Raw genomic sequence first — 27,817 nt, 5'->3', positions numbered from 1 at the left:
GCTGAGATATTGCTTTTCTGCCTACAAAGCTTAACAGCAAGCCGATAGCAGCAGTGGTGAATCCCATTTCTGAACGACCTGCATAACTGAAGAGGATCTGTTGCAGCGATTGAATACAAACTGCTGTTCGTTCACGAGGCAGATAGACTAAATAGGAAGCTAATCCAGGACTACTTCTTCATTCGACTGAAATGGTGCAACAATGAATTACTGGCAAATTGGTCCTGAATTTAGCAGATGTTACATCTTGTTGGATTGAATTCTCCTTTGTAAAAAACAGATCGTTGGAACAGGTAATTGTATACAGCTTATCAGTCCCAAGCTCTAGACATGCCTTCCTAAACATCTCTGTACCTTCTCAATACATACCTCTGACCAGACTTTTGATAACTGGGCCAATATCCCATGGGGCTGTCAGTTGTCCAAACACACCATTGAACATTTTAGATCTTATAACAGGTGCCTGAATGGCCCAGTCAATACATAGACATTACACAAGGGGGAAAACATATTTCATAAGACTGAATCCCATATAAATGTTGCACAGGTCAGTGTAATTCTTGTTTGATAGAAGCCAAGTTATGTTAAATGAAAAATAAGTAACCACTCAAATTTACAAGGTGACAAAACACAGCCCAATGTTGAACAGTTTATTTACTGTTATGGGTTTCAGCTCTTTTTGTACAAAGTCACAAGCATTCATTCCCTACAGTATAGGGGCCTGATTATATAAATACAAGTACTAAACACAATAAGCTTGATCCCAGTCAGTTTAGTCACTCTCCTCCAGAGTGTGCTTGTCAAAAAAGTACACTCCCATGCCATTCTCAGGGGCTCCCAGTCTCTTCAGGTTGGTGATGTGATCACCAAGCTTCTTGATCATCTTGACTTGTTCATCCAAGTAGTGGGTCTCCAGGAAGTCACACAACTGAAAGAGAAGAGGGAAATGAGTTATGGCCAGTAACAGATATCAAGGATCAGTGCATCCCCCCCCAAGTTAGGATTTTAATTCTCTAGGAGTGGAGAAGGATCAGGTTGGGCAATTGAAATTGATGTACATTTGCTCTAATGATCCAGTTGCTACTGTGCAATGTGCAAGGGGTTTTCACAGGGTTGTTGTTGTGCCTTGGGTGTCTCTCTCTGGGCTTCTGCCCTCACAGCTTATGCCTGACCTGTGAAGTACCCAGAGTGCTGCAAGAGCACCCCTGGAGAGACTGTATCCACAGCTTATGAAGGGGGTTTTGAGACTCGTGCGTCCCCACAGCTTTTGCCTAGCCTGTGAGACACCTGTGAGTGTCAAACACTCCTAACACCTTCTTCCCTAGCCTGTGACACACAGTTGAGCGTTTTCAAGGCACTCCTAGCTTCCCTTACACGGTTCTGGCATAAGACTCATGATCAGGAGATGTAATACAATAGAACTGAGACAAGGTGATTCCAAGAGGAACTTTAGGCTTCCAATTTATTTGACAAGGTGTAATTCAACAAACAGCAATACACCAACAAAACAATCCCCCTAAATCCCACAAAAACAGACCCAACAAAAATCTTTACACCAGTTTAGCAGTACAATGCCCAACCTCCCACCTTTCCTGGCCTAACTGAGTTGGGAGTTCTGGGGACCGGAGGTTATACTCACTACTGTGCCTTCCGCAGTCTGGTGGTTTGTTTCTTCTATCTTCGGACACTGGTTTTCCTTCAGTGTCGAGAGGCTTGTGGTTGTGGTTGTGGTTGTTGAATCATGAGGGCAGGGAAAATCATCATTTCTTTTTTCACTACGTCAGAAACCCCTTGTTGATAGCCAGATTATCCAGTCCGCCTCTCCTGCTGAAGTCGATTCTTCTCATTGGTGGACTTTTGATTTTGAAAAATGCAGCAGTTTGATGTTTGTAGGTTTTTTTTCCCCCACTGATCTTAACCTACTCAAGGTTTGAGTGGGTGTTGATTGCATTGGCCTCCTGTAGCCATTGTGCTAGTCTGGCCTGAGCCAGATATTTCTATGCCTGATGAAAAAGGTGTTGGAATATGTATGTGGCATTGTTTAAATGCTAATGTTTTCAAGGGGCAAGTTTCGAGGGTATACAGTTCCCAGACAATTTGATTAGTTCCAATGTCCAAACTGGCCCTTTTGATATTGACTCCACCCCTTTTCTTGCAGACCTTTTAAAAAATCCCAAATTCGATGAAAGTTCATAGTTTCTTCCATGTGTACTTGAGGATTTCAAACTTTTTGGTAGATAGTTCCAAATTAAATTCCCTTTCCTTTGAGTCCAAACACTGGGGGGGGGGGGGTCTCCATTTGTGTCCCAAAGTTTTCCTTCCATCGGTTTCAATTCACAGCACAGACTGATCCCACAGCCCTTTTCCTTCTGGGTAAAATGAGGGGGTTTTCATCCTCCCCTACAAATGAGAGCTCAGATCCTGGAAACATTGGGACCCATTTATGTCTCAATGTCCACAGTTGGCCAACTTCATGGTCCTCTCCCCCACCCCCTGAAGAACCCAAGAGAGACCACCCCCCCTAAAAACAAAGCTATTGGACATGGAGCACTTTTGAAACAGCTCAAGGATAGCAATGTTCCACCACCTCCAAGTTGCCCAGAAACCCACATGAGGAACTTACATGAGGGTCAGTGCTCCCAGTGGAGATTGTGTGCAGATCCAGCAGACTCTGGTTCACATTCTTCTCCATCTGCAGAGCTCTCTGCATTGCATCCAGACCATTGCTCCACTCATCCTGCTCTGGTTTCTGAAGAGGAAAATCACAGGTAGTTCACTTACAATGGAACAAACAAAATACAAAAGACTGTACAAAGAAAAATAGGATAAAAAAGCAACCAGAAGTCCATTTTACCATAAACAATGTCACAGGAATATAGAATTACTGAATTCCACTACCACGGAATCAATTGCTTTAGGAGGTATTTGAAACAATCAGGTCTAAGGGTATCCAGACAGAAGGCCACTAAAGATTTGAACCAAACCTTGATGTCAGACAAGATGATCCGTCCTCCACGGCGATTCTGGAATTGCATCAGTTTCTCAGCATGCTCACGTTCCTCATGTGACTGCTCCTTGAAGAACTCAGCAAAGTGACGCAGGGCAACATCATCCCGGTCAAAGTAGAAGGACTGCAGAGAGAAATTAAGACAGCCTATTTAGACCTTGATCTTCATATACAATGCAAGAGTTATTTTTCCCCAGAATGAATGAATTCTTAATAAGATAGACACCATTTGTAAACTAGCAAAATGCCATTGACTTCATCAATTGGAGTTGAGCCTCACCTCCCCATAGCATGATGAAAGTTTTTCCTTTGCTGGTTGAACATATAAAACTAAAGTTCAGGATTATATTTCATGTCCAGTCAAACTAAATTCTACTCCTGGATAAGCAACACCTCCTCTACTTTCTGCCATTCACACAAGAGTGTGTCAGTCATGAGGTGGATGTGAAAGATCAAGGAGGAGAGATTGAGCAGACTGAGCCTCTATTCAAGGTTCAAAGGATGAGAGGTGATGTCATTAGGAATGTACAAAATTCTTACAGGACTTGAAGGATTGGATGCAGGGAGGATGGTTCCCCTTGCTGGAGAGAGACTAGAACCAGGGGTCATTGAGGACTGAGATGAGGAGAAATTTCTTCACTCCATGATGACTCTTTGAGCCTCCACAGCTCCTGGGTTAGAGAATTCCAGTCATTGAGTCTATTCAAGAGCAATAGATTTTTGGATAGCAAAGGATATGGGGACAGTGCAGGAGGTGGAGTTGAGGTACAAGATTAGCAATGATCTTAGTGAATGACAGGAGTCAGCCATTGGTCCCTCAAGCCTTCTCCATGTTCTAGATACTACTGCAAGGAGCTCTCTGCAGTGTCCTACATAGAAACATAGAAACATAGAAAATAGGTGCAGGAGTAGGCCATTCAATGAGTTCATGGCTGAACATTCAACTTCAGTACCCCATTCCTGCTTTCTCGCCATACCCCTTGATCCCCCTAGCAGTAAGGACCTCATCTAACTCCTTTTTGAATATATTTACTGAATTGGCCTCAACAACTTTCTGTGGTAGAGAATTCCACAGGTTCACCACTCTCTGGGTGAAGAAGTTCCTCCGCATCTCGGTCCTAAATGGCTTACCCCTTATCCTTAGACTGTGACCCCTGGTTCTGGACTTCCCCAACATTGGGAACATTCTTCCTGCATCTAACCTGTCTAACCCCGTCAGAATTTTATATGTTTCTATGAGGTCCCCTCTCATTCTTCTGAACTCCAGTGAATACAAGCCCAGTTGATCCAGTCTTTCTTGATAGGTCAGTCCCGCCATCCCGGGAATCAGTCTGGTGAACCTTCGCTGCACTCCCTCAATAGCAAGAATGTCCTTCCTCAGGTTAGGAGACCAAAACTGTACACAATACTCCAGGTGTGGCCTCAGCAATGCCCTGTACAACTGTAGCAACACCTCCCTGCCCCTGTACTCAAATCCCCTTGCTATGAAGGCCAACATGCCATTTGCTTTCTTAACCGCCTGCTGCACCTGCATGCCAACCTTCAATGACTGATGTACCATGACACCCAGGTCTCTTTGCACCTCCCCTTTTCCTAATCTGTCACCATTCAGATAATAGTCTGTCTCTCTGTTTTTACCACCAAAGTGGATAACCTCACATTTATCCACATTATACTTCATCTGCCATGCATTTGCCCACTCACCTAACCTATCCAAGTCGCTCTGCAGCCTCACAGCATCCTCCTCGCAGCTCACACTGCCACCCAACTTAGTGTCATCCGCAAATTTGGAGATACTACATTTAATCCCCTCATCTAAATCATTAATGTACAGTGTAAACAGCTGGGGCCCCAGCACAGAACCTTGCGGTACCCCACTAGTCACTGCCTGCCATTCTGAAAAGTACCCATTTACTCCTACTCTTTGCTTCCTGTCTGACAACCAGTTCTCAATCCATGTCAGTACACTACCCCCAATCCCATGTGCTCTAACTTTGCACATCAATCTCTTGTGTGGGACCTTGTCGAACGCCTTCTGAAAGTCCAAATATACCACATCAACTGGTTCTCCCTTATCCACTCTACTGGAAACATCCTCAAAAAATTCCAGAAGATTTGTCAAGCATGATTTCCCTTTCACAAATCCATGCTGACTTGGACCTATCATGTCACCTCTTTCCAAATGCACTGCTATGACATCCTTAATAATTGATTCCATCATTTTACCCACTACCGATGTCAGGCTGACCGGTCTATAATTCCCTGTTTTCTCTCTCCCTCCTTTTTTAAAAAGTGGGGTTACATTGGCTACCCTCCACTCCATAGGAACTGATCCAGAGTCAATGGAATGTTGGAAAATGACTGTCAACGCATCCACTATTTCCAAGGCCACCTCCTTAAGTACTCTGGGATGCAGTCCATCAGGCCCTGGGGATTTATCGGCCTTCAATCCCATCAATTTCCCCAACACAATTTCCCGGCTAATAAGGATTTCCCTCAGTTCCTCCTCCTTACTAGACCCCCCGACCCCTTTTATAACCGGAAGGTTGTTCGTGTCCTCCTTCGTGAATACCGAACCAAAGTACTTGTTCAATTGGTCCGCCATTTCTTTGTTCCCCGTTATGACTTCCCTTGATTCTGACTGCAGGGGACCTACATTTGTCTTTACTAACCTTTTTCTCTTTACATATCTATAGAAACTTTTGCAATCCGTCTTAATGTTCCCTGCAAGCTTCTTCTCATACTCCATTTTCCCTGCCCTAATCAAACCCTTTGTCCTCCTCTGCTGAGTTCTAAATTTCTCCCAGTCCCCAGGTTCGCTGCTATTTCTGGCCAATTTGTATGCCACTTCCTTGGCTTTAATACTATCCCTGAGTTCCCTTGATAGCCACGGTTGAGCCACCTTCCCTTTTTTATTTCTATGCCAGACAGGAATGTACAATTGTTGTAGTTCATCCATGCGGTCTCTAAATGTCTGCCATTGCCCATCCACAGTCAACCCCTTAAGTATCATTCGCCAATCCATCTCAGCCAATTCACGCCTCATACCTTCAAAGTTAGCCTTCTTTAAGTTCTGGACCATGGTCTCTGAATTAACTGTTTCATTCTCCATCCTAATGCAGAATTCCACCATATTCCTGGCTAATATTTATCCCTCAACCAACACCACTAAAACAGATGATCTGATCATTATCTAATTTCAGTTTGTGGGAGCATCCTGTGCACTAATTGGCTGCTGCATTTCCCACATAACAGGTAACTACACTTAACTCCTTCATTGGCTACAAAGCACTTGGGATATTCCAAGGTAGTGAAAGGCATTATAGAAATGATTCTTCTTCCATTCTAAATCAAAGTGTGGACATGGAGTGAGAAAAATCCTCCACTCCAGTAGTTTACACAACAATAGTGCAAGAGATCTCAGCAGTGAGCAGGGCTCCAACAGCAGGATTCTCAGTACATCACCTCCAATTAATGAGAGCACTAATGAGAACCTACCCACATTTCACTCACTGCAGTCCCCCACTGAAACTGAACATTGTCTCAGGTCAACAGGCCCCTGACCAGGTTTGTGCTCTTCTGTCACACTCAGGCAGCAGCTGAGCTGATTTCCGATATTAAACTTCAATAGAGAGCAGCTGCTGTAGGGAGCAGTCCATGAACTCAACAAGATCCCCTGTATTACACAGTTGAAGTTCTCACTGCCCAAAGACTCTGCTCCCCCAGGGAAGGAAGTCAAGAGAAATACAACTTAAAGCCAATTCATTGAACTGGAGAATTAACAACTTTTCAGAATGCAGCAACAAGGAATACACAACTCACCATGGAGAGGTAAACATAGGAGGAACAGAGCTCCATGTTGATCTGCTTGTTGACAGCAGCCTCACAGTCCTTGTGGTAGTTCTGACACACTTGGGAGGCCATCTTCTCTATCTATATTTCACTATCACCTGCACAGTTCTAGAAATCACTCTATCTTGCACAAGCTCCTGTATTTATACTATTGGAACAGCTGCATTCAAACAGGGTATGACATCACCAATGATGATTGACAATCCCTCAGAGCCAATCAGGAATCTTCCCTGAATTGAGGCACCAATTAACAAAGGAGAGGGGGTTCGGCGGAGGGGGCTGGGGAAGATCAGTCTTGGTGATGTCACTGCCTTTGGGTTCCTTGAACGTCTTCAAATCTGAAAGTGTGCCGTTGTTTCAAGCTCTCACTTGAATGAAATGATAATTTTCTACTTTCGCCAAAGGAGTTTTTCACAATCTGGCGAAGTTTGTTACTTGCAAGTTTCTGTGGCACTGAGACAATATTCAAAGCAATCAAGTCGTCTTGGTGCATTTACAAACCAAGCATTGGCCAGTGGAATGGGAATTCCATCTTGTGGGTGGTGTGAACTGCCCCCAGTTCGAATATAGAGAATGGGCATGTGTCTGAGGATTGGCTACATGGGGGCATCAACGATCTGTCATTTTCATTCTCATGGAATGATGCCTGGTAAAATTCAATATAGTGAGTGAGAATGAGAGGGAATGAACATGACTGAACACATTGTCACCCACATCTCCATTTGATAGAGGGATTCCAAATCATGAGGTGTCTGGACAGAGTCGATAGACAGGAACAGTTCCCATTGGCAGAAGGGTCGAGAACCAGAAGACACAGATTTAATGTGACTGGCAAAAGAACCAAAGGCGACATGTTTACACAGCGAGTGGTTGGGATCTGGAATGCAATGCCCGAGAGGGTGGTGGAGGTAGACTCAATCGTGGCTTTCAAAAGGGAATTGGATAAGTACCTGAAGGAAAAATTAATAGCAGGGTTGCAGGGGAAGGGCGGGGGAGTGGGACTAGCTGAAGTGCTCTTGAAGAGAGCCGGCACGGGCTCGACGGGCCGAATGGCCTCCCTCTGTGCTGTAACCATTCTATGATTCTATGATTTGCTCCGGCATGTTTTGGGGCAGGCTTGATGGACCAGCTGGTCTTTTCCTGCCCCTCAATTTGATGTGTTAGACGTGTCCTTTTACAGTCGGTTTTCAGTGACTCGAAAGAATATTTAAATCTGATTGAAATGATGAATATTTAAATCTGATTGAAATGATGAGGCTCAGATATGCTCTAACTATCTGGCTCATCATAGATTCTATCAGCACAGAAAGAGGCCATTCGGCCCATCGTGCCTGTGCAGGCACTTTGAAAGAGCGATCCAATTCGTCCCACTCCTCAGCTCCTTCCCCATAGCCCTGCAACTTTTGTCAAGTATATTTGCAATTCCCTCTTCAAAGTTACTGTTGAATCTGATTCCACCGCCCTTTCAGGCAGTGCGTTCCGGATCACAACGACTCCCTGCGTTAAAATAATCGTCCTCATCTCTCCCCTCTGGTCATTGACCTTTCATGCTGGTGTATCTCGGAGATCCAAAGCCGTGACGTCTGATTTCAGTGCAGAAGTGGTTCAGTCCTGGATGAGCTGATGAGAGGTGTTCCCTTGGATTAAAACTCTGCTTTAGATGGGGCAGAGAGTGCGGCAGTGATTCAGATCCGGAGCCACCAATCACACCACAGGCACTACCCTTTCAGGGGAGATGCCACCAATGAGCACAGTTGACCCACCTGAATCAAACATGAGTCTGTGCAACAATGCCTCAGTACTGCTCTTCAGACAATGTGGCAATCCCTTAGTGCTGCCGCTCCGACAGTGCAAAATCCTGTGAGTACTGCCCCTCTAACAGTGCTGCACTCCCTCAGTACTGCCCCTCTGACAGTGCGGCACTCCCTCAGTACTGTGTGTCTGTGTGCGTGTGTGGAGGCAGGGTCATTGAATACATTTAAGGTGGAGATGGATAGATTTTTTAACAATAGCGGAGTCAAGGGTTATGGGGAACAGGCAGGAAAGTGTTGAGACCAAGATCAGACCAGTCACGATTTTACTGATTGGCGTAACAGGCTCGAGGTGCCAAATGGCATACGAATGTTATGTAAACCTCTCTGCCTCTTTTAAGACACTAAAATGTACCTGTGGTCCCACTGCCTTATGTGGCTGAACAAACGTGATCATTTTCAATTGTTGGATTACAGCATTGCAATGCTCGATTGAAATGCATGAATAGAATTTGCAAGATATACTCTTATGGATTAATGCTTGGTAGTCACAAGACACCAGAGGGCGCTGCGGTCAGAGATCATCGGGCTGTTTTCACGTGGCATGTGTGCTTGATCACCTGTATATAAGCTGGGTGTCTTTGTCACACTGGCACTGGAAACTCTTTTTGGAGTTCACCTGCAAAACATAAAACATTAAACGGTGCCACCCGACCTGGGTGACACAGCAGACATTTTCAAGGCCCCTTTTTTTTTTTTGGTTTTTGTTTTTTTTTGGGGCGCTAAAATCAAATTTTCTGGCACTGGAATAAAGATGGATGATGTTGCACCTGAGTGAGTTTACAGTAACCAGATTTTTGAGTCATTACATATACATGCAAGTGAAATTAGGTCTTCAACATGTCAGAATAGCTATCGTAGATTGGGTATTGTACAATGAGAAGGGGTTAATTAATAGTCTTTTTGTGCGGGGTCCTTTAGGGAAGAATGTTCATAACATGATTTTCAATCTTCGTGAAGACTGAAAGTGAAGATGTCCAATCCAAAACTAGGTCCTAAATCTAAACAGAGGAAACTATGAAGGTATGAGGAATGGCTATGATAGATTGGGAAGAGTCATTAAAAGGCATGATGGTGGATAGTCAATGGCTAACATTTAAGTAACGAATGCATGAATTGCAACAATTATACATTCCTTTCTGCTGCAAAAACACAAAAGGAAAAGTGGCCCAACCATGGTTTACACAAGAATATAAGGATAGTATTAGATCCAAAGAGGAGTCATACAAAGTTGCCAGAACAAGTAGCAATCCTGAGGATTGGGAGCAATTTAGTATTCAGCAAAAAAGGACCAAGAGATTGTTTAAGAGGAGGAAAATAGTGTGAGACTAAACTTGCAAGGATCATAAAAACTGACTGTAAAAGTTTCTCCCAGTCTGTAAAAAGAAAAAGATAAGTGAAGACAAATGTAGGTCCTTTTCAGTCACAAATGGGATCATTTATAATGGGGAACAAGGAAATGGCAGAACAATTGAATACTTTGGTTCTGTCTTTACAGAAGAGGACACAAATAACATCACAGAAATGCTAGGGAACTAAGGATCTCGTGAGCAAGAGAAATTAAAGGTAATGATTATTAGTCAGAAAATAGTGCTGGAGAAACTAATGGGACTGAAAGCTGATAAATCCCCAGGGCCTGATAATTTGCATCCCAGAGGAATAAAAGTGGTAGCCATGGAAATAGTGGTTGCATTGGTTATCATCTTCCAAATTTCTACAGATTATGGAACAGTTGCCGTAGAATGGAGAGTGGCAAATGTAACGCCACTATTTTAAAAAGGAAGGAGAAAGAAAACAGGTAACTGCAGCCCGGTTAGCCTAACATTAGTAGAATGTGATAAAGGGACACTTAGAAAATATCAACGGGATTAGACAAAGTCAATATGGATTTATGAAAAGAAAATTGTGTTTGACAAACCTACTGGAGTTTTTTTCGAGGATGTAACTGAGATTAGATAAGGGAGAACCAGTGGATGTCGTGTATTTGGATTTTCAGAAGGCCTTTGATAAAGTCCCACAAGCGGTTAGTGTGCAAAATTAAAGCACATGGGATTGGGGGTAATATACTATGGATTGAAAATTGGTTAATTGATAGAAAACACAGTCGGAATAAACAGGTCTTTTCCTGGGTGGTGTGTCGTGACTAGTGGGATACCACAGGGATCGGTGCTTGGGCCCCAACTAATCACATATATAAATAGATTTGGAGGAAGAAACCAAATGTAATATTTCCAATTTTTCCCACAGTACAGGAGCAAGGATGTCTTACTACAATTATACATGGCCTTGGTGAAACTACACCTGGTGTATTGTGCACAGTTTTGGGTCTCCTTAAGAGCGCAGCGAAGTTCCACCAGACCGATTCCTTGGATGGAAAGATTGTCGTATGAAGAGAGAATAGCTTGACCAGGCCTGTATTCACCAGAAGAGTGAAAGGGGATCTTATTAAATCATAAAATTCAGACTGGTTTGGAGAGATTGGATGTGGGGAGGAAGTAGCCCTTTGCTGGGAAGTTGAGAATAAAAAGTCACAGGCTCAGAATATACTGTAGGAAATTTAGCACAAAGATGATAAATGTTTTCACTCAGGATGGGGAAATTGGGGAAGTATTGACGACAGAAGGCAGTGGAGGCCAATTTCTGAATATATTTAAGAAGGATGTGAGATATCTTGATACAAAAGGCATCCAGGGCTATGGGGTAAAAGCATGAACATGGTGGTGGTAAAGAATTAGTTATGATCATATTTAATGGTGGTGCAGTCTTTAAAGAACCAAATAGACAACGACTGCTCTTATGTTTTTATGAATATAACTGTCAATATATTGAAATTACCCCAGCAAAGAGCAAAACTATATGACTATTAACACTGGTAGAAGGGACGAGAACCAGCAGACACAAATTTAAGACAATTGGCAGAAGTACCACAGCTGACATGAGGATAAACTTTTATGCAATGAGTGGTTAATATCTGGATTGCACTGCCTGAGAGGGTGGTGAAAGCAGTTTCAATCATAGGATTGAACAAGTACATGAAGGAAAAACATTGCAGGGCAACAGGGAAAATGCAAGGGAGTAGGACGAGCTGAAGTGCTCTTGGAGAGCCAGTTGAGTGGTTACAGCATAGGAGGCCAATGTATGATTGTTGCATAGCCGAATGCAATACTTGTGCTGCAAACAAGTTATGGTACATGGAAAATAAGTAACCACTAACTTGCTAGGAGACAAAACCCAGTCCAATATTGAACAGCTTATTTACAGTTGATTACATTTCACATCAAGAGGCTAGGTCTCAGCCTGTACAAAGCCACCATTCTATGTAGGACAGAGTTTCACACACATTTGTATAAACATGAGTACTGATCAGAAGCTTCAGTCACTCTCCCCCAGGGTGTGCTTGTCAAACAGGTACGCTCCCAGGCCATTCTCAGGGGCTCCCAGTCTCTTCAGGTTGGTGATGTGATCGCCAAGCTTCTTGATCATCTTCACTTGTTCATCCAAGTAGTGGGTCTCCAGGAAGTCACACAACTGAAGGAGAAACAGAAAAGGAGTTATGGCCAGTAGCAGATATCAAGGAACATTGGAGCTTACTGCTTGAGAGTTTGAATTTTAGTCCTCTTGGACTGAGGATAGTTAAGTGGTGCAATTGAAATTGATGGAATTACTGCATCATTTAGATGAAAACTTGCTATACAAAAAGGTGCTAGGATCAGACACTTACAATATCTACCCTAAAATAGACCCAACACAAAGCTTATTGGCACAGAGATCTTTTTAAATTAAGTTCAAGGACAGCAACTTACCCAAAAGCCCACATTGAAGCATTAGGAACTTACATGAGGGTCAGTTCTCCCAGTGGAGAGTTTGTGCAGATCCAACAGACTCTGGTTCACATTCTTCTCCATTTGCAGAGCTCTCTGCATGGCCTCCAGACCATTGCTCCACTCATCCTGCTCTGGTTTCTGAAGAGGAAAGTCAGATTAAAACAAACCAAGTATTTTTTGTCTTTAGATACTCTGATAATGACTCCACGAGGTAATGTATTGTACATTAACTGTATTGACCTTAGTGCGTTTAATGGAACTCCAGTGGTGAGGATCACACCTGGTGGCCTGCCACACCTGTACAGGTAACCTGCAAGTCTGACTGCAGTGCCCTCTAGTGGCATATATGTAATACTACAAGCAGTAAAAACAAGTTTGGAAATAGGGCAGTATTGAAGGAAATTAAGGATGAAAAAAAATGCAATCAGAAGTCTAGTTTACCATGAACCAATGTGTTAAAATATTGAATTACTGAATGAAGTCAACTACTGGTGTCAAATTTATGAAGTGAATAGCATGGATGTATTTAAGGGGAAGCTAAATAAGTACATGAGGGAAAAAGGAATAGAATGATATGTTGCTGGATAAAGCAAGGTGGGAGGACGACGTCTGGAGCCTGATCACCAGCATGGACCAGTTTGTCCAAATTGGTGGTTCCTGTGCAATTGGAACGAACTCCTTTACAATGTATTGTGAACAATCAGTTTAAGGGGAACCAAACAGAAGGCCCCTCGTTTATGGAGCCAAACCTTGATGTCTGCCAAGATGATTCGGCCTCCACGCCGATTCTGGAATTCCATCAGTTTCTCAGCATGCTCACATTCCTCATGTGACTGCTCCTTGAAGAACTCAGCAAAGTGACGCAGGGCAACATCATCCCGGTCAAAGTAGAAGGACTGTGGAGGGATCAGAAGAGTCGTTGATTATTGCATGGCACACCCATCATCATGGGCACTGTACATGAAGCCAAACTCATGTTTCTTGTTTTAAGGGCTCAGTCTCACTGAACTTATGTATAGTTATGGAAACTAGCACCTACTCAACTAACCTGGTAAAGACATTGGATAATCTCAGCTCCAGCCATGAGAAATATGACTAGGAGTAGACCCCACAGCTGAGCCTCTTCCACCATTTAAGATTATGGCTGATCTGATCATGGACTCATCCCCACCCATTGCCACATAACCCCTTAGCATTTAAGAAACTGTATTACAGTCTTAAATTTATTCAATGTCTCAGCTTTCCACATCTCAGGCAGCAAATTCCACAGATTGACAACCCTCAAGAAATTTATCAGTTCTAAATGGTCAGCCCCTTATTCTAAGATCATGCCTCTAGTTGTTGTCTCCCCCATCTGTGGAAAAATCCTCACCTGTATCTACCCAGTCACACCTCCTCAATCTTATACATTTCAATATGACCTCATTCTTCTGAATTCCAATGAGTAGATGCACTCCCCCACCCCCCTCCACTCCTGCTGTACTGTGGCACTTTACAATCTTGCTCCATTTAAATAAACATTTGCTCTTTGTTTTTTTTTTCTGCTAAAGTGCATGACCTCACTTTCCAATAGTCAAATTTTTCCCCACTCACTTCGCCTGCCTATGTCCTTTTGCAGAAGTGTGTTCTCCTCACACATTACTGATACAAAGTTGGGAGGAATAACAAACTAGGCTACGTTACCAAATTGGAAGGAGGGACAGAGTGTAATATATAGATTGTAAACAGTTGGGGTCCCAGCACTGATCCCTGTGGCACCCTACTAGATACTGGTTGCCAACCAGAGAATGAACCATTTATCCTGACTCAGTTCTTTAGCCAATCCTTTATCCATGCTAATATATTACCCCAAAGCCTATGAACTTTCATCTTGTACAGTAATCTTGTGGCAACTTGTCAAATGCCTTCTGGAAGTCCAAATACACCACAGCCACTGGTTCACCTTTAACCACCCTGTTTGTTACATCCTCAAAGAATTCCAGCAAATTTGTCAAACACTACTTCTTCATAAAATACATGCACATGCTGCCTGATCAAATTTTGTTTTTCCAAATGCCCTGCTATGTTAATAATGGAAACCAAAATTTTCCCCGTCACAGATTAGACTAACTGGGCTATAGTTTCCTCCTTCTTATTAAAAAATAGGGGCATTACATTTGCAGCTTTCCAAACTGCTGGGAGCTCCCCAGAATCCAGGGAATTTTAGTAAATTACAAACAATGCATCCACAATCCCTGCCGCTACTTCTCAAGACCCAAGGATGCAAGCCATCAGGACCATTTATCTGCCTTTACCCCAATTATCTTACTGAGTCCTACCTCATCAGGTGATTGTTACTACATTAAGTCCTTCCCCCCGATAGCCCCTTGATTATCCATCATTGGAATGTTGTTACTGTCCTCTACTGTAAAGACAGATACAAGATATTTGTACAGATTTTCTGCCATCTCTACGTTGCCCATTACTAATTCCCCAGTCTCATCCTCTTACGTGATTTAGAAAAATTTACAGGCTATGGTAACATGGAGTTGGATCACTCCACCCAATATTCAGCAAGGCACAATGGACTGAATGGCCTTCTGTAGTGCATCACTCCATGATCACTAATTCAGCTTTGGTTGAACAGGCTTAACTGGAACCTGAATCTTGGCAACCTATATTCATTGTAGCTCTGGAAATTAGTGAAGGAATTGCCACAAAATTTATACCCTGGTCACCAGTAGCATGCTCCAATAATAATAGTTTATTAACCCAAATACATTTTGTACAGGCTAGTTGAGGGGGTAGTATTAGAAGTCAAAGCAACTTCCAAAACTAGAGATCTAGTCACAGTGCAGAATTCATGTATTAAAAAAAAAGTGAAAAACTAGCTGAATTTTACTGGCTACAATCATGCCAAGAAACTAACTACCACAAGCAGCATTAACTTGGCACACAGTCTACACAAATCAAAGCATTGTAGAGGAGAACCAGAGACCACAGAATAAAAGTTATGAGAATCCCTCAGAATTTGAGGGTGCTTGGTGAAGGTCACAGGGGTTAAGGGAGAGTCCACTGAGCACAGACAATTGATGATTAACTATCTGCTTTATGATTGCAAAAAGTTAGAGGAAAGACAGAAGGATACAAACTGGTACTTAAAATTAGTGGCGAGAAATAGGAACAGGAGGGAAGCAGAAACATTTGTAACACTTTCTTCCCATCCTCCCCGTGGAGGTGAGGGATAGCTGAGAAAGAAAGTGTTTCAGATTTCCACCACACTGGTGGGAAAGAATACTTCCTGACATCCCTCCGAAATGGCCTAGATTTATTTTTATGACATCACCCATTGAACCAGCAAGGTAAGGAAAATCCATGCAGTGATTTAGAATGAGGATACAAATTCTGAATTCCTTGCATTGTGTACAGAATGTATTCCAAATAAACTTCATCAAGCTCAAGATCGCAGGAAAAAAAAGAATCAAAATAATCAGATGATACAGCTGCTGCAAGAAACAAAGAGAATTTGTTAATAAATACAAATTAAGATAAATTGGATCATATTATAGCTTTAAAGTGAACTCACTGCATAGATTCAGGGCTGGGGGCAGGTGGGCAGAAAGAGAGAAATAGGTGGGCTGGGTACAACACAGGATTTCATAAATTCACATTACATAGTCTCCATTGTAAAGTGGCAAAAAATACAAAACTCACCACAGAGAGATAAACATAGGAGGAATGGAGCTCCATGTTGATCTGCTTGTTGACAGCATCCTCACAGTCCTTGTGGTAATTCTGACGCACTTGAGAAGCCATCTTAATATTTTATTTTTCCAAAGTAAAAACTTTTTAGAAGTACAAAGATAACATTTCACTAATATCAAACTCCAATATTTATACTGAGGGATAATCCAGGGTGTGGCACTCTTGATGATGAGTGACAGTCATCAATACCCAATCAGAAGTTGTATCTTCTCAGAGCACCAATCAAGTAAAGGGAGGAGGGAGATGGACTCCCAGAGCCAATCAGATCTTTGAAGAATGAGCATCATTGGCTGACATCTCAATGAGGATCTCAATTGTCCGAACTTTCCTCAAACACAGTTCAAATATCCAGAGTCACAGGTTTAATTGGATTCTCTATTCTTTGGGCATTTTAATTCAGCTATCGGAAACACTTAAACCATAAGGGGGAATAAACTGTCAGATCCACATTATGACAAAACTAACATAAAAACTTAAAAAATTTATATTATTTCCCTGTATCCACGCTGCGCTCCCCTCCCTCTGGTGCCCTCCGATGACGGAAAGCCTCAATCATACCGGCAGACACCGCGTGCTCCCAATCCAGGCATACCCGGGCATGGATATAGCCGCGGAACAAAGGCAGGCAGACAGAAAGAACACCCTATCGACCGTGCTCTGCCTGGACCAGTTAATGGCCACCTTGAAAGGTTCATTGAATCCTCTGTTGTTTGCGATTCAGTGTCTTTTTAAGAGTTCTGGATTGTTCAGTAGGTTGGTCATTTGCAGGTATCTGCGGGTTTGAAGCAACATCCAAACAGGTCATTGGATATTTGTCTGATAGACTGAGGCGATAGACAGAGAAGTCGAGAAAGGGAAGTGAAGTGACAGAAATTGACCATGTGAAGGTGAGTGAAGGGTGGAAATTGGGAACATAGTGAATTAAATGTTCCAGTTTATTGTGAGAGCAGGAAAAAGCACTGATATTATCAATATGCTGGGAAAAGAGGTGAGTGAGGGGCCATGGTGGGATTTTAATACAAGGATAAGAATCTTGAATTTGAGGCGCTGTCAGACCGGGAGCCAATGATGGTCCACAAGCACAGGGGTCATGGGTGAGTGGGACTCGGTGTGTGTTAGGATACGGGCAGCCGAGTTTTGGATTAACTTAAGTTTATGGAGCATGTAAGACTAGCAGGAGAGCATTGAAATAGTCAATTCTAGAGATAAAAAGGCACAGATGAGTGTTAACCATCAGCGCAGATCTGAGCTCAGAACGAGGAATACCTGCAGCTGAACCCATCATCATAGGCAGTCGCTCGGCATCGAGGAAGACTTGCTTTCACTCCTAAAGTGAGTTCTTTGGTGGCTGAACAGTCCAACATGAAAGCCACAGACCCTGTCACAAATGGGACAGATATTCGTCGGGGGAAGGGGGTGGGTGGCACTGATTTACCACACGTTCCTTCCGCTGCCTGACCTCTACACGCTCACAGCATTGAGATTCGAAGAGATCAACGCCCTCCCGGATATACTTTTTCCAATGAGGATGGTCTTCGGCCAGGGTCTCCCAGGCATCAGTGGTGCTGTCGCACTTCATCAGAGAGGTTTTGAGGGTGTCCTTGTAACGTTTCCACTGCTCAACTTTGGCTCGTTTGCCATAAAGGAGTTCCGCATAGAGCAGTTGCTTAGGGAGTCTCATGTCTGGCATGTGGACGAAGTGGCCTGCCCAGCAAAGCTGATCACATGTGGTTAGTGCTTCAATGATGGGGATGTTAGCCAGTGTTAGGACACTGATGTCGGTGTGTCTGTCCTCACAGGGAATTTGCAGGATCTTATGGAGGCATCTTTGGTGATATATCTCCAGCGACTGGATGTGCCTTCTGTAAGTTGTCCATGCCTCTGATCCATACAATAGGGTGGTATTACTACAGCCCTATAGAGCGTGAGCTTGGTGGAAGGTTTGAGGGCCTGGTCTTCGAACACTCCTTTCCTCAGGCAGCCAAAGGCTGCACTGGCGCACTGGAGGCGATATTGAATCTCCGCATCAATGTCTGCCTTTGTTGACAGGAGGCTCCCGCGGTATGGGAAGTGGTCCACATTGTCGAGGGCCACGCCGTGAATCTTGATGTCTGGGGGCCGTGCTGTGCGGCGAAGACAGGCTGGTGGAGGACCTTTCCCTTTTGGATGTTAAGTATAAGGCCGATGATTTCATATGCCACAGTGACTGCAGCGACGATATCCTGGAGTTCAGCCTCAGAATGTGCGCAGACGCAGGTGTCGTCCGCATAGTGCAGTTCAACGACATAGGTTTGGGTGGTCTTGGACCAGGTCTGGAGAGGGCATAGGTTAAACTGCTTCCCACTGATTCTGTAGTTTAGTTCCACTCCAGCAGGAAGCTTGTTGACAGTAAGGTGGAGTTGGCAGCGAGGAAGATTGAGAAAAGCGTTGGAGCGATGAAGCAGCCCTGTTTGACCCCGCATGTCGACGTGGAGCAGGCGAAGAATGTTGATAAACTTTTGGGGGTATCCAAAATGGAGGGAGGACGCTCCATAAGCCCTCACGGTCGACAGTCTCAAAGGCCTTTATAAGATCGAAAAATGCCATGTATAAATGCGCTGCTCCCTGCATTTTTGCTGCAATTGGCGTGCTGCAAAGATCATGTCCGTTGTTACCCGTAGGGGACGAAATACGCACTGTGACTCCGGTCGGAGCTCCTCGGCCACAGGGAGAACACGGTTGAGGTGAACTGAACCACATCCCTGTGCAGCATGTTAAGTTTATACAGAACCTTGGCTAGACAACACTTGGAGTATGGTGCAAAGTTCTGATCTCCGTAGAATTATACAGAAAGTTATAATTAATAATCTAAGAGAGACTTCAAAGAAACTTCTTTACTCAGAGAGTGTTCAGAATGTTTAACTCGCTATCAAAAGGAATAGTTGAGACAAAAAGCATAGACGCGTTTAAGGTGAAGCTGGATAAACACATGAGGGAGGAAGGATTGGCAGGATATGCTGATCGGGTTAAATGAAGTTGGGAGGAGGCTCAGTGTGTGAATCAAGTCCTCTCAGTACTTCGCTCTCAATGCTCATGATTGAAAGACTATTAAATCGATCTTGTCTCATTCGTTTCCTCACCTCATCCTCGATGTGTTTTACGTTCAAGAAGGACCGCTCACCACTGCAATTTGCCAGGCTGAATGGCCTTTTTCTGTGCTGTAAATTCTATGTAATTATTAAAACAAGGACATCTGTAAAATTTTTCACATCGAGTGAGCTGAAGAATTTGTTTTATCTGAAACATGAAGCCATGAAACTCATCAGCACGCAAAACCCAACATGACTTGTAGAATTGTGACTCATCAATGTATGAATTGTGGTGACATCTATACTCCAAAAGTGCCATTGAGAGATGCAAAGAGTGCGGTAACATCGTGGTTATGTTACTGGACGAGTAATCCAGAGGCCTGGACTAATGATCCAAAGTCCCACCACGGCAGCTGGGGAATTGAAATTCAGTTAATTAAATTAAAATCTGGAATAAAAAGCTAGTATCAGTAATGTTGCCCAGGGAGCTATCGGCTTGTCATAAAAACCAATCTGCTTCAGTAATGTCCTTCGGGAAGGAAATCTGGCCGATATGACTCCAAACCCAAAGCAATGTGGTTGAGTCTTAACTGCCCTCTGAAATGGCCTAGCAAGCCGATCAGTTATAACAAACCATTACGAGAAACATTAATTAGAATAAAAGAGGATGGACAACCCGGCATTGACCTCAGTACCGGCTTCTGACATGACAATGGTACACCCAGCCCAGTTGACCCTGCAAAGTCCTCCTCACTAACATCTGGTATCTTGTGCCTAAATGGGGAGAGCTGTCCCACAGGTTAGTCAAGCAACAGCTGACATAGTCATAATCACAGAATCATACCTTTCAGCCAATGTCCCAGATTCCTCCTTCACCATCCCTGCGTATGTCCTGTCCCACCAGAAGGGCAGACACACCAGAAGTGGCGGCTCAGTGGTATACAGTCGGGAGGGAGTAGCGGTAGGAGTCCTGAACATTTAATCTGGACCCTATCAAGTCTCATGGGTTTAGGTCAAGCTTGGACATGGAAACTCCTGCTGATTACCACCTACCACCCGCGCTCAGCTGATGAATCAGTACACCTCCATGTTGAAGGCCACTTGGAAGAAGCACTGATATAGCAATCGGCTTCAATGTCCATCACCAAGAGGGGCTCGGTAGCACTGAGCAAGCGGGCTGAGTCCGGAAGGACATAGCATCCAGATTGGGCTTCCGACAGATGGTGAGAGAATCAACACAAGGGAAAAACCTACTGATCTTGTCCACAGCAATCTACCTGTCACAGATTCATCTGTCCATGACAGCATTGGTAGCAGTGACCACCATACAGTCCTTGTGGAGACAAAGTCTTGTCTTCACACTGAGGACACCCTCCTTCGTGGTGAGTGGCTTGACCACAGTGTTAAATGGAATAGATTCAAAACAGATCTCGCAGCTCAAAACTGGGCATCTATGAGGCACTGTGGGTCATCAGCAACTGCAGAATTGTATTGCACCACAATCTGTAAATTCATGGCCACACCTCTAGCCAAGCTGTTCCAGTACAGAGACACTGGCATCTACCCAACAATGTGAAAAACTGCTCTGGTACGTCCTGTCCAGAAAAAGCAGGACAAATCCATTCAGGCCAATTACCACCCCATCAGTCTACACTCAATCATCAGCAAAGTGAGGGAAGATTTTGTCGACAATAATCTGCTCACCGATGCCCAGTTTGGGTTGTGCCAGGACCACTCAGCTCCTGATCTCGTTGCAGCCTTGGTCCAAACATGTACAAAGGAGCTGAATTACAGGTGAGGAGAGAGTGACTACCTTTCACAGCAAGGCAGCAGCTGATGGAGTGCGGCATCAAGTAACCCTTGCAATATTGAAGTCGATGTGAATATCGAAAACTCTCGATGAGCTGGACTCATATCTAGCACTAAGGAAGTGGTTGTTGGAGGTCAATCATCTCAGCCCCAGGACATCTCTGCAGGAATACCTCAGGACAGTGTCCTTGGCCCAACTATCTTAAGCTGCTTCATCAATGAACTTCCCTCCATCATAAAGGCCAGAAGTGGGAATGTTTGCTGATGATTACACAGTGTTCTGTTCCATTTGCAAGACATCAGAAAATGAAGCAGTCCATGCCCACATGCAGCAAGACCTGGATGACATTCAGTGTGGGGCTGATAATGGGCAAGTAACAATGGCACCACACAAGTGCCAGGCAATGGCTATCTGCAAAAAGCGAGAGTCTAACCACCTGCCCTTAACATTCACTGCCGCTGAATTCCCCAGCATTAACCCTTGGGGGTCATCGCTGATCAGAAACTGAACTCGCCCAGCCGCATAAAAAGTCTGGTAATAAGAACAGGCCAGAGGCTGGGTATTTTGCGGTGAGTGTCTCACCTCCTGACACCTAACGTCTTTCCAGCATCGACAAGGCACAAGTCAGGAGTGTGGTGGAATACTCTCCACTTGACTGGCTGAGTGCAGCTTCAGCAATCATCAAGAAGCTCGACACCATCCAGGACAAAGCAGGCAGCTTGATTGGCACCCCATCCACCACCTTCTACATTCACTGCTTCCTCCACCGGTGCACCATGGCTGCAGTGTATACCATCGACAAGATGCACTGCAGCAACTCGCCAAGGCTTTTTCAGCAGCACAAGCCATCCCACGAGCTCTAGCAATTAGCAGGACAAGGGCAGCAGAAGTTTGGGAATACTATCACCTGCAAGTTCACCTCCATGTTACACACCAACCTGACTTGGAAATATATCACCATTCCTTTTTCGTCACTGCGGCAAAATCCAGGAACTCCCTCCCGAAAAGCACTGTTGGAGTACCTTCACCACAAGACTGCAGCGGTTCCAGAAGATGGCTGACCAGCACCTTCTCAAAGGCAATCAGTGACGGACAATAAATGCTGTCCTCGAGCTCAAACATTGCGGATCTTTATAGCTGTTACTCACTTCTTTACCCACACAGCTGAACAGAAAATCCACAGCAGCAGCGGTGCGTTTACTGAGCTACCCGCAGTAATAACTCTGAATGCAAAGAGCATAGATGCATTTAAGGGAAAGCTACATAAACACAAGGAGAAAGGAATAGAAGGATATGCTAATAGGTCTAGATGAAGTGGGGTGGGACAAGTTTCACATGGAACATAAACCACAGCATGGTCCAGTTGGCCCAAATGGTCTTTTTCCTGTGCTGTAAATTGTAAGTAATTCTTAAAACACAAGCACCTGTAAAGTTTCACATCGAGTGAGCTGGAGATTTGTTGATACATGAAGCTATCAAACCCATCAGCACGCAAACCCAGGCCGACTCGTGGAACTGTGGCTCATCAATATATGACATTTTGTAACATCGATAGCCAAAAGGCGCTTGAGTGTTGCCAAGACATTAACCTGGAATGTCTGTACATGGCTATTTAATTGCACTCAACACAGTTAAATTACTAAAAATAACTAGTAAATACTGGATTATTGGAGCTGCAGCAATACCATTTGTATCCATTCATAGCCACGGAGGAGAGAAATGGAGATCGAATCCAGGGTGATAGTAATGAAATTCACAGTGGTACGAACAAAAAAAAAAAAAAATTGATGGGCTTATAAATTGAGTACTTCGGCATTGTGGCCAGAAATCGGTTTAACATCTTGTTCCTTTTGCTTTGTGGAATTAAATACATTTACACCTTCCCCAAGTATTAAATGTCGTTGGAGTATCGTTAGTCTTGCAATACCTTATTCATGTTTGAATGGAGGTTGTGTTGGCAAGTTATTCAACCATTAGGGGAGCAGACGGAAGAGAAGCTGTCCAAGAACGACTAGGGTATCCACACGAAGCACTGAAGCTATGACAGCAAGCTAATGCCAGCTGTTGCTTTCCCTCCTCACCCAATTGTAGTGCCCAGAGTTCAGTGTGCTGAGATATTGCTTTTCTGCCTACAAAGTTTAACAGCAAGCCTAAAGCATCAGTGATGAGTCCCATTACTGAACGACCTGCATAACTGAAGAGGATCTGTTGCAGCTATTGAATACAAACTGCTGTTCATTCACGAGGCAGATAGACTAACTAGGAAGCTAATCCAGGACTTTTTCTTCATTGGACTGAAATGGTGCAACAATGAATTACTGGCAAATTGGTCCTGAGTTTAGCAGATGTTACATCTTGTTGGATTGAATTGTCATTTGTACAAAGGCAGATCATTGGATACAGCTTATCAGTCCCAAGCTCTAGACATGCCTTCCTAAACATCTCTGTACCTTCTCAATACATACCTCTGACCAGACTTTTGGTCACTGGGCCAATATCCCATGGGACTGTCAGTTGTCCAAACACACCATTGAACATTTTAGATCTTATAACAGGTGTCTGAATGGCCCAGTCAATACAGAGACATTACACAAGGGGAAAACACATTTCATAGGACTGAATCCCATATAAATGTTGCACAGGTCAGTGTAATTCTTGTTTGATGGAAATCAAGTTAAGTTAAATGAAAAATAAGTAACCACTCAAATTTACAAGGTGACAAAACACAGCCCAATGTTGAACAGTTTATTTACTGTTGTGGGTTTCAGCTCTTTTTGCACAAAGTCACAAGCCTTCATTCCCGACAGTATATGGGCCTGATTATATAAATGCAAGTACTAAACACAAAGCTTGATCTCAGTCAGTTTAGTCACTCTCCCCTAAAGTGTGCTTGTCAAAAAGGTACACTCCCATGCCATTCTCAGGGGCTCCCAGTCTCTTCAGGTTGGTGATGTGATCTCCAAGCTTCTTGATCATCTTGACCTGTTCATCCAAGTAGTGGGTCTCCAGGAAGTCACACAACTGAAAGAGAAGAGGGAAATGAGTTATGGCCAGTAGCAGATATCAAGGCTCAGAGCATTCCCCCCCCCCCCAAAGTTAGGATTTTAATTCAGAGTGGAGAAGGATCAGGTAGGGCAATTGAAATTGATGTACATTTGCTCCAATTATCCAGTAGCTACTGTACAATGTGAGCTTAGATCCTGGAAACATTGGGACCCATTTATGTCTCAATGTCCACAGTAGGCCAACTTAATGGTCCTCTCCCCCACCCCCTGAAGAACCCAAGAGAGACCACCCCCCCCCCTCTTAAAAACAAAGCTATTGGGCATGGAGCACTTTTGAAACAGCTCAAGGATAGCAATGTTCCACCACCTCCAAGTTGCCCAGAAACCCACATGAGGAACTTACATGAGGGTCAGTGCTCCCAGTGGAGATTTTGTGCAGATCCAGCAGACTCTGGTTCACATTCTTCTCCATCTGCAGAGCTCTCTGCATTGCATCCAGACCATTGCTCCACTCATCCTGCTCTGGTTTCTGAAGAGCAAATTCATAGGCAGTTCACTTACAATGGAACAAACAAAATACAAAAGACAATACAAAGGAAAATAGGATTTAAAAAAAGCAACCAGAAGTCCATTTTACCATAAACAATGTCACAGGAATATAGAATGACTGAATTCCACTACCACAACCATGAAATCAATTGCTTTAGGAGGTATTTGAATCAATCAGGTCGAAGGGTATCCAGACAGAAGGCCACTAGATAATTGAACCAAACCTTGATGTCAGACAAGATGATCCATCCTCCACGGCGATTCTGGAATTGCATCAGTTTCTCAGCATGCTCACGTTCCTCATGTGACTGCTCCTTGAAGAACTCAGCAAAGTGACACAGGGCAACATCATCCCGGTCAAAGTAGAACGACTGCAGAGAGAAATTAAGACAGCCTATTTAGACCTTGATTTTCATATACAATGCAAGAGTTATTTTTCCCCCCCGAGTGAATGAATTCTTAAAAGATAGACAGCATTTGCAAACTAGCAAAATGCCATTGACTTCATCAATTGGAGTTGAGCCTCAGCTCCCCATTAGTACGATGAAAGTTTTTCCGTTGCTGGTTGAACATATAAAACTAAAGTTCAGGATTATATTTCATGTCCAGTCAAACTAAATTCTACTCCTGGATAAGCAATACCTCCTCTACTTTCTGGTCATTCACACAAGAGTGTGTCAGTCATCAGGTGCATGTGAAAGATCAAGGAGGAGAGATTGAGCAGACTGAGCCTCTATTCTCAAGGTTCGATGGATGAGAGGTGAGGTCATTAGGAATGTCCAAAATTCTTACAGGACTTGAAGGATTGGATGCAGGGAGGATGGTTCCCCTTGCTGGACAGTCAAGAACCTGGGGTCATTGAGGACTGAGATGAGGAGGAATTTCTAAACTCAATGTGATGACTCTTTGAGCCTCCACAATTCCTGGAGTAGAGAATTCCAGTCAGAGTATATTCAAGAGCAATAGACTTTTGGATAGCAAAGGATATGGGGACAGTGCAGGAGGTGGAGTTGAGGTACAAGATTAGCAATGATCTGAGTGAATGACAGGAGTCAGCCATTGGTTCCTCAAGCCTTCGCCATGTTCTAAATACAACTGCAGGGAGCTCTCTGCAGTGTCCTGGCTAATATTTATCCCTCAACCAACACCACGAAAACAGATGATCTGATCATTATCTCATTTCAGTTTGTGGGAGCATCCTGTGCACTAATTGGCTGCTGCATTTCCCACATAACAGGTAACTACACTTAACTCCTTCATTGGCTACAAAGCACTTTGGATATTCCAAGGTAGTGAAAGGCATTATAGAAATGATTCTTCTTCCATTCTAATCAAAGTTTGGACATGGAGTGAGAAAAATCCTCCACTCCAGTAGTTTACACAACAATAGTGCAAGAGATCTCAGCAGTGAGCAGGGCTCCAACAGCAGGATTCTCAGTACATCACCTCCAATTAATGAGAGCACTAGTGAGAACCTACCCACATTTCACTCACTGCAGTCCCCCACCTGAAACTGAACATTGTTTCAGGGCAACAGGCCCCTAACCAGGTTTGTGCTCTTCTGTCACACACTCAGGCAGCAGCTGAGCTGGTTTCCAATATTAAACCTCAATAGAGGGCAGCTGCTGTCGGGAGCAGTCCATGAACTCAACAAGAACCCCTGTATTACACACCTGAAGTTCTCACTGCCCAAAGATTCTGCTCCCCCAGGGAAGGAAGTCCAGAGGAATACAACATAAAGCCAATTCATTGAACTGGAGAATTAACAACTTTTCAGAATGCAGCAACAAGGAATACACAACTCACCATGGAGAGATAAACATAGGAGGAACAGAGCTCCATGTTGATCTGCTTGTTGACAGCAGCCTCACAGTCCTTGTGGTAGTTCTGACACACTTGGGAGGCCATCTTCACTATCTATATTTCACTATCCTCTGCACAGTTCTGAAACTCATACTGTCTTGTACAAGCTCCTGTATTTATACTATTGGAACAGCTGCATTCAAACAGGGTATGACATCACCAATGATGATTGACAATCCCTCAGAGCCAATCAGGAATCTTCCCTGAATTGAGGCACCAATTAACAAAGGAGAGGGGATTTGTAGGAGGGGTCTGGGGGAGATCAGTCTTGGTGATGTCACTGCCTTTGGGTTCCTTGAACGTCTTCAAATCTAAAAGTGTGCCGTTGTTTAACGCTCTCACTTGAATGAAATTATAATTTTCTACTTTCGCCAAAGGGGTTTTTCATAATCTGGCGAAGTTTGTTACTTGCAAGTTTCTGTGGCACTGAGACAATATTCAAAGCAATCAAATCGTCTTGGTGCATTTACAAACCAAGCATTGGCCAGTGGAATGGGAATTCCATCCTGTGGGTGGTGTGAACTGCCCCCAGTTCGAATACAGAGAATGGGCATGTGTCTGAGGATTGGCTACATGGGGGCATCAACAATCTTTCATTTTTATTCTCATGGAATGATGCCTGGTAAAATTCAATATATTGAGTGAGAATGAGAGGGAGTGAACATTACTGAACACATTGTCACCCACATCTCCATTTGATAGAGGGATTCAAAATCATGAGGTGTCTGGACAGAATTGATAGACAGGAACTGTTCCCATTGGCAGAAGGGTCGAGAACCAGAGGACACAGATTTAAAGTGACTGGCAAAAGAACCAAAGTCAACATGTTTCCACAGCGAATGGTTGGGATCTGGAATGCAATGCCCGAGAGGGTGGTGGAGGTAGACTCAATCGTGGCTTTCAAAAGGGAATTGGATAAGTACCTGAAGGAAAAATTAATAGCAGGGTTGCAGGGGAAGGGCGGGGGAGTGGGACTAGCTGAAGTGCTCTCGAAGAGAGCCGGCACGGGCTCGACAGGCCGAATGGCCTCCCTCTGTGCTGTACCCATTTTATGATTCTATGATTTGCTCCGGTATGTTTTGGGGCAGGCTTGATGGACCAGCTGGTCTTTTCCTGCCCCTCAATTTGATGTGTTAGACGTGTCCTTTTACAGTCGGTTTTCAGTGACTCGAAAGAATATTTAAATCTGATTGAAATGATGAATATTTAAATCAGATTGAAATGATGAGGCTCAGATATGCTCTAACTGTCTGGCTCATCATAGATTCTATCAGCACAGAAAGA

General features: G+C 43.8%; 3 protein-coding genes across 3 annotated transcripts; all 3 read right to left on the bottom strand.

The window, feature by feature from the left end:
- Nucleotides 1–772: 772 nt before the first annotated feature.
- LOC139262598 (ferritin, higher subunit-like) lies at nucleotides 773–6,931 on the bottom strand. The gene is made up of 4 exons (XM_070877756.1): nucleotides 6,830–6,931; nucleotides 2,985–3,131; nucleotides 2,624–2,749; nucleotides 773–928 (listed from the first exon to the last, which is right to left on the bottom strand). The coding sequence occupies exons 1-4, from the start codon at nucleotides 6,929–6,931 to the stop codon at nucleotides 773–775; spliced, it is 531 nt and encodes a 176-aa protein (XP_070733857.1).
- A 5,111-nt stretch (nucleotides 6,932–12,042) lies between these two features.
- LOC139262597 (ferritin heavy chain-like) lies at nucleotides 12,043–16,289 on the bottom strand. Its single transcript, XM_070877755.1, has 4 exons — nucleotides 16,188–16,289; nucleotides 13,244–13,390; nucleotides 12,507–12,632; nucleotides 12,043–12,198 (listed from the first exon to the last, which is right to left on the bottom strand). The coding sequence occupies exons 1-4, from the start codon at nucleotides 16,287–16,289 to the stop codon at nucleotides 12,043–12,045; spliced, it is 531 nt and encodes a 176-aa protein (XP_070733856.1).
- Nucleotides 16,290–23,981: 7,692 nt separating this feature from the next.
- On the bottom strand, nucleotides 23,982–26,578 carry LOC139262596 (ferritin, higher subunit-like). Its single transcript, XM_070877754.1, has 4 exons — nucleotides 26,477–26,578; nucleotides 24,895–25,041; nucleotides 24,525–24,650; nucleotides 23,982–24,137 (listed from the first exon to the last, which is right to left on the bottom strand). The coding sequence occupies exons 1-4, from the start codon at nucleotides 26,576–26,578 to the stop codon at nucleotides 23,982–23,984; spliced, it is 531 nt and encodes a 176-aa protein (XP_070733855.1).
- Between the last annotated feature and the right edge of the window lie 1,239 nt (nucleotides 26,579–27,817).

The sequence above is a fragment of the Pristiophorus japonicus genome, chromosome 4 (genome assembly GCF_044704955.1).
Source record: "Pristiophorus japonicus isolate sPriJap1 chromosome 4, sPriJap1.hap1, whole genome shotgun sequence".
NCBI classification, from domain to species: Eukaryota; Metazoa; Chordata; class Chondrichthyes; family Pristiophoridae; genus Pristiophorus; species Pristiophorus japonicus.
This window is presented reverse-complemented; position numbering and strand designations above follow the sequence as displayed.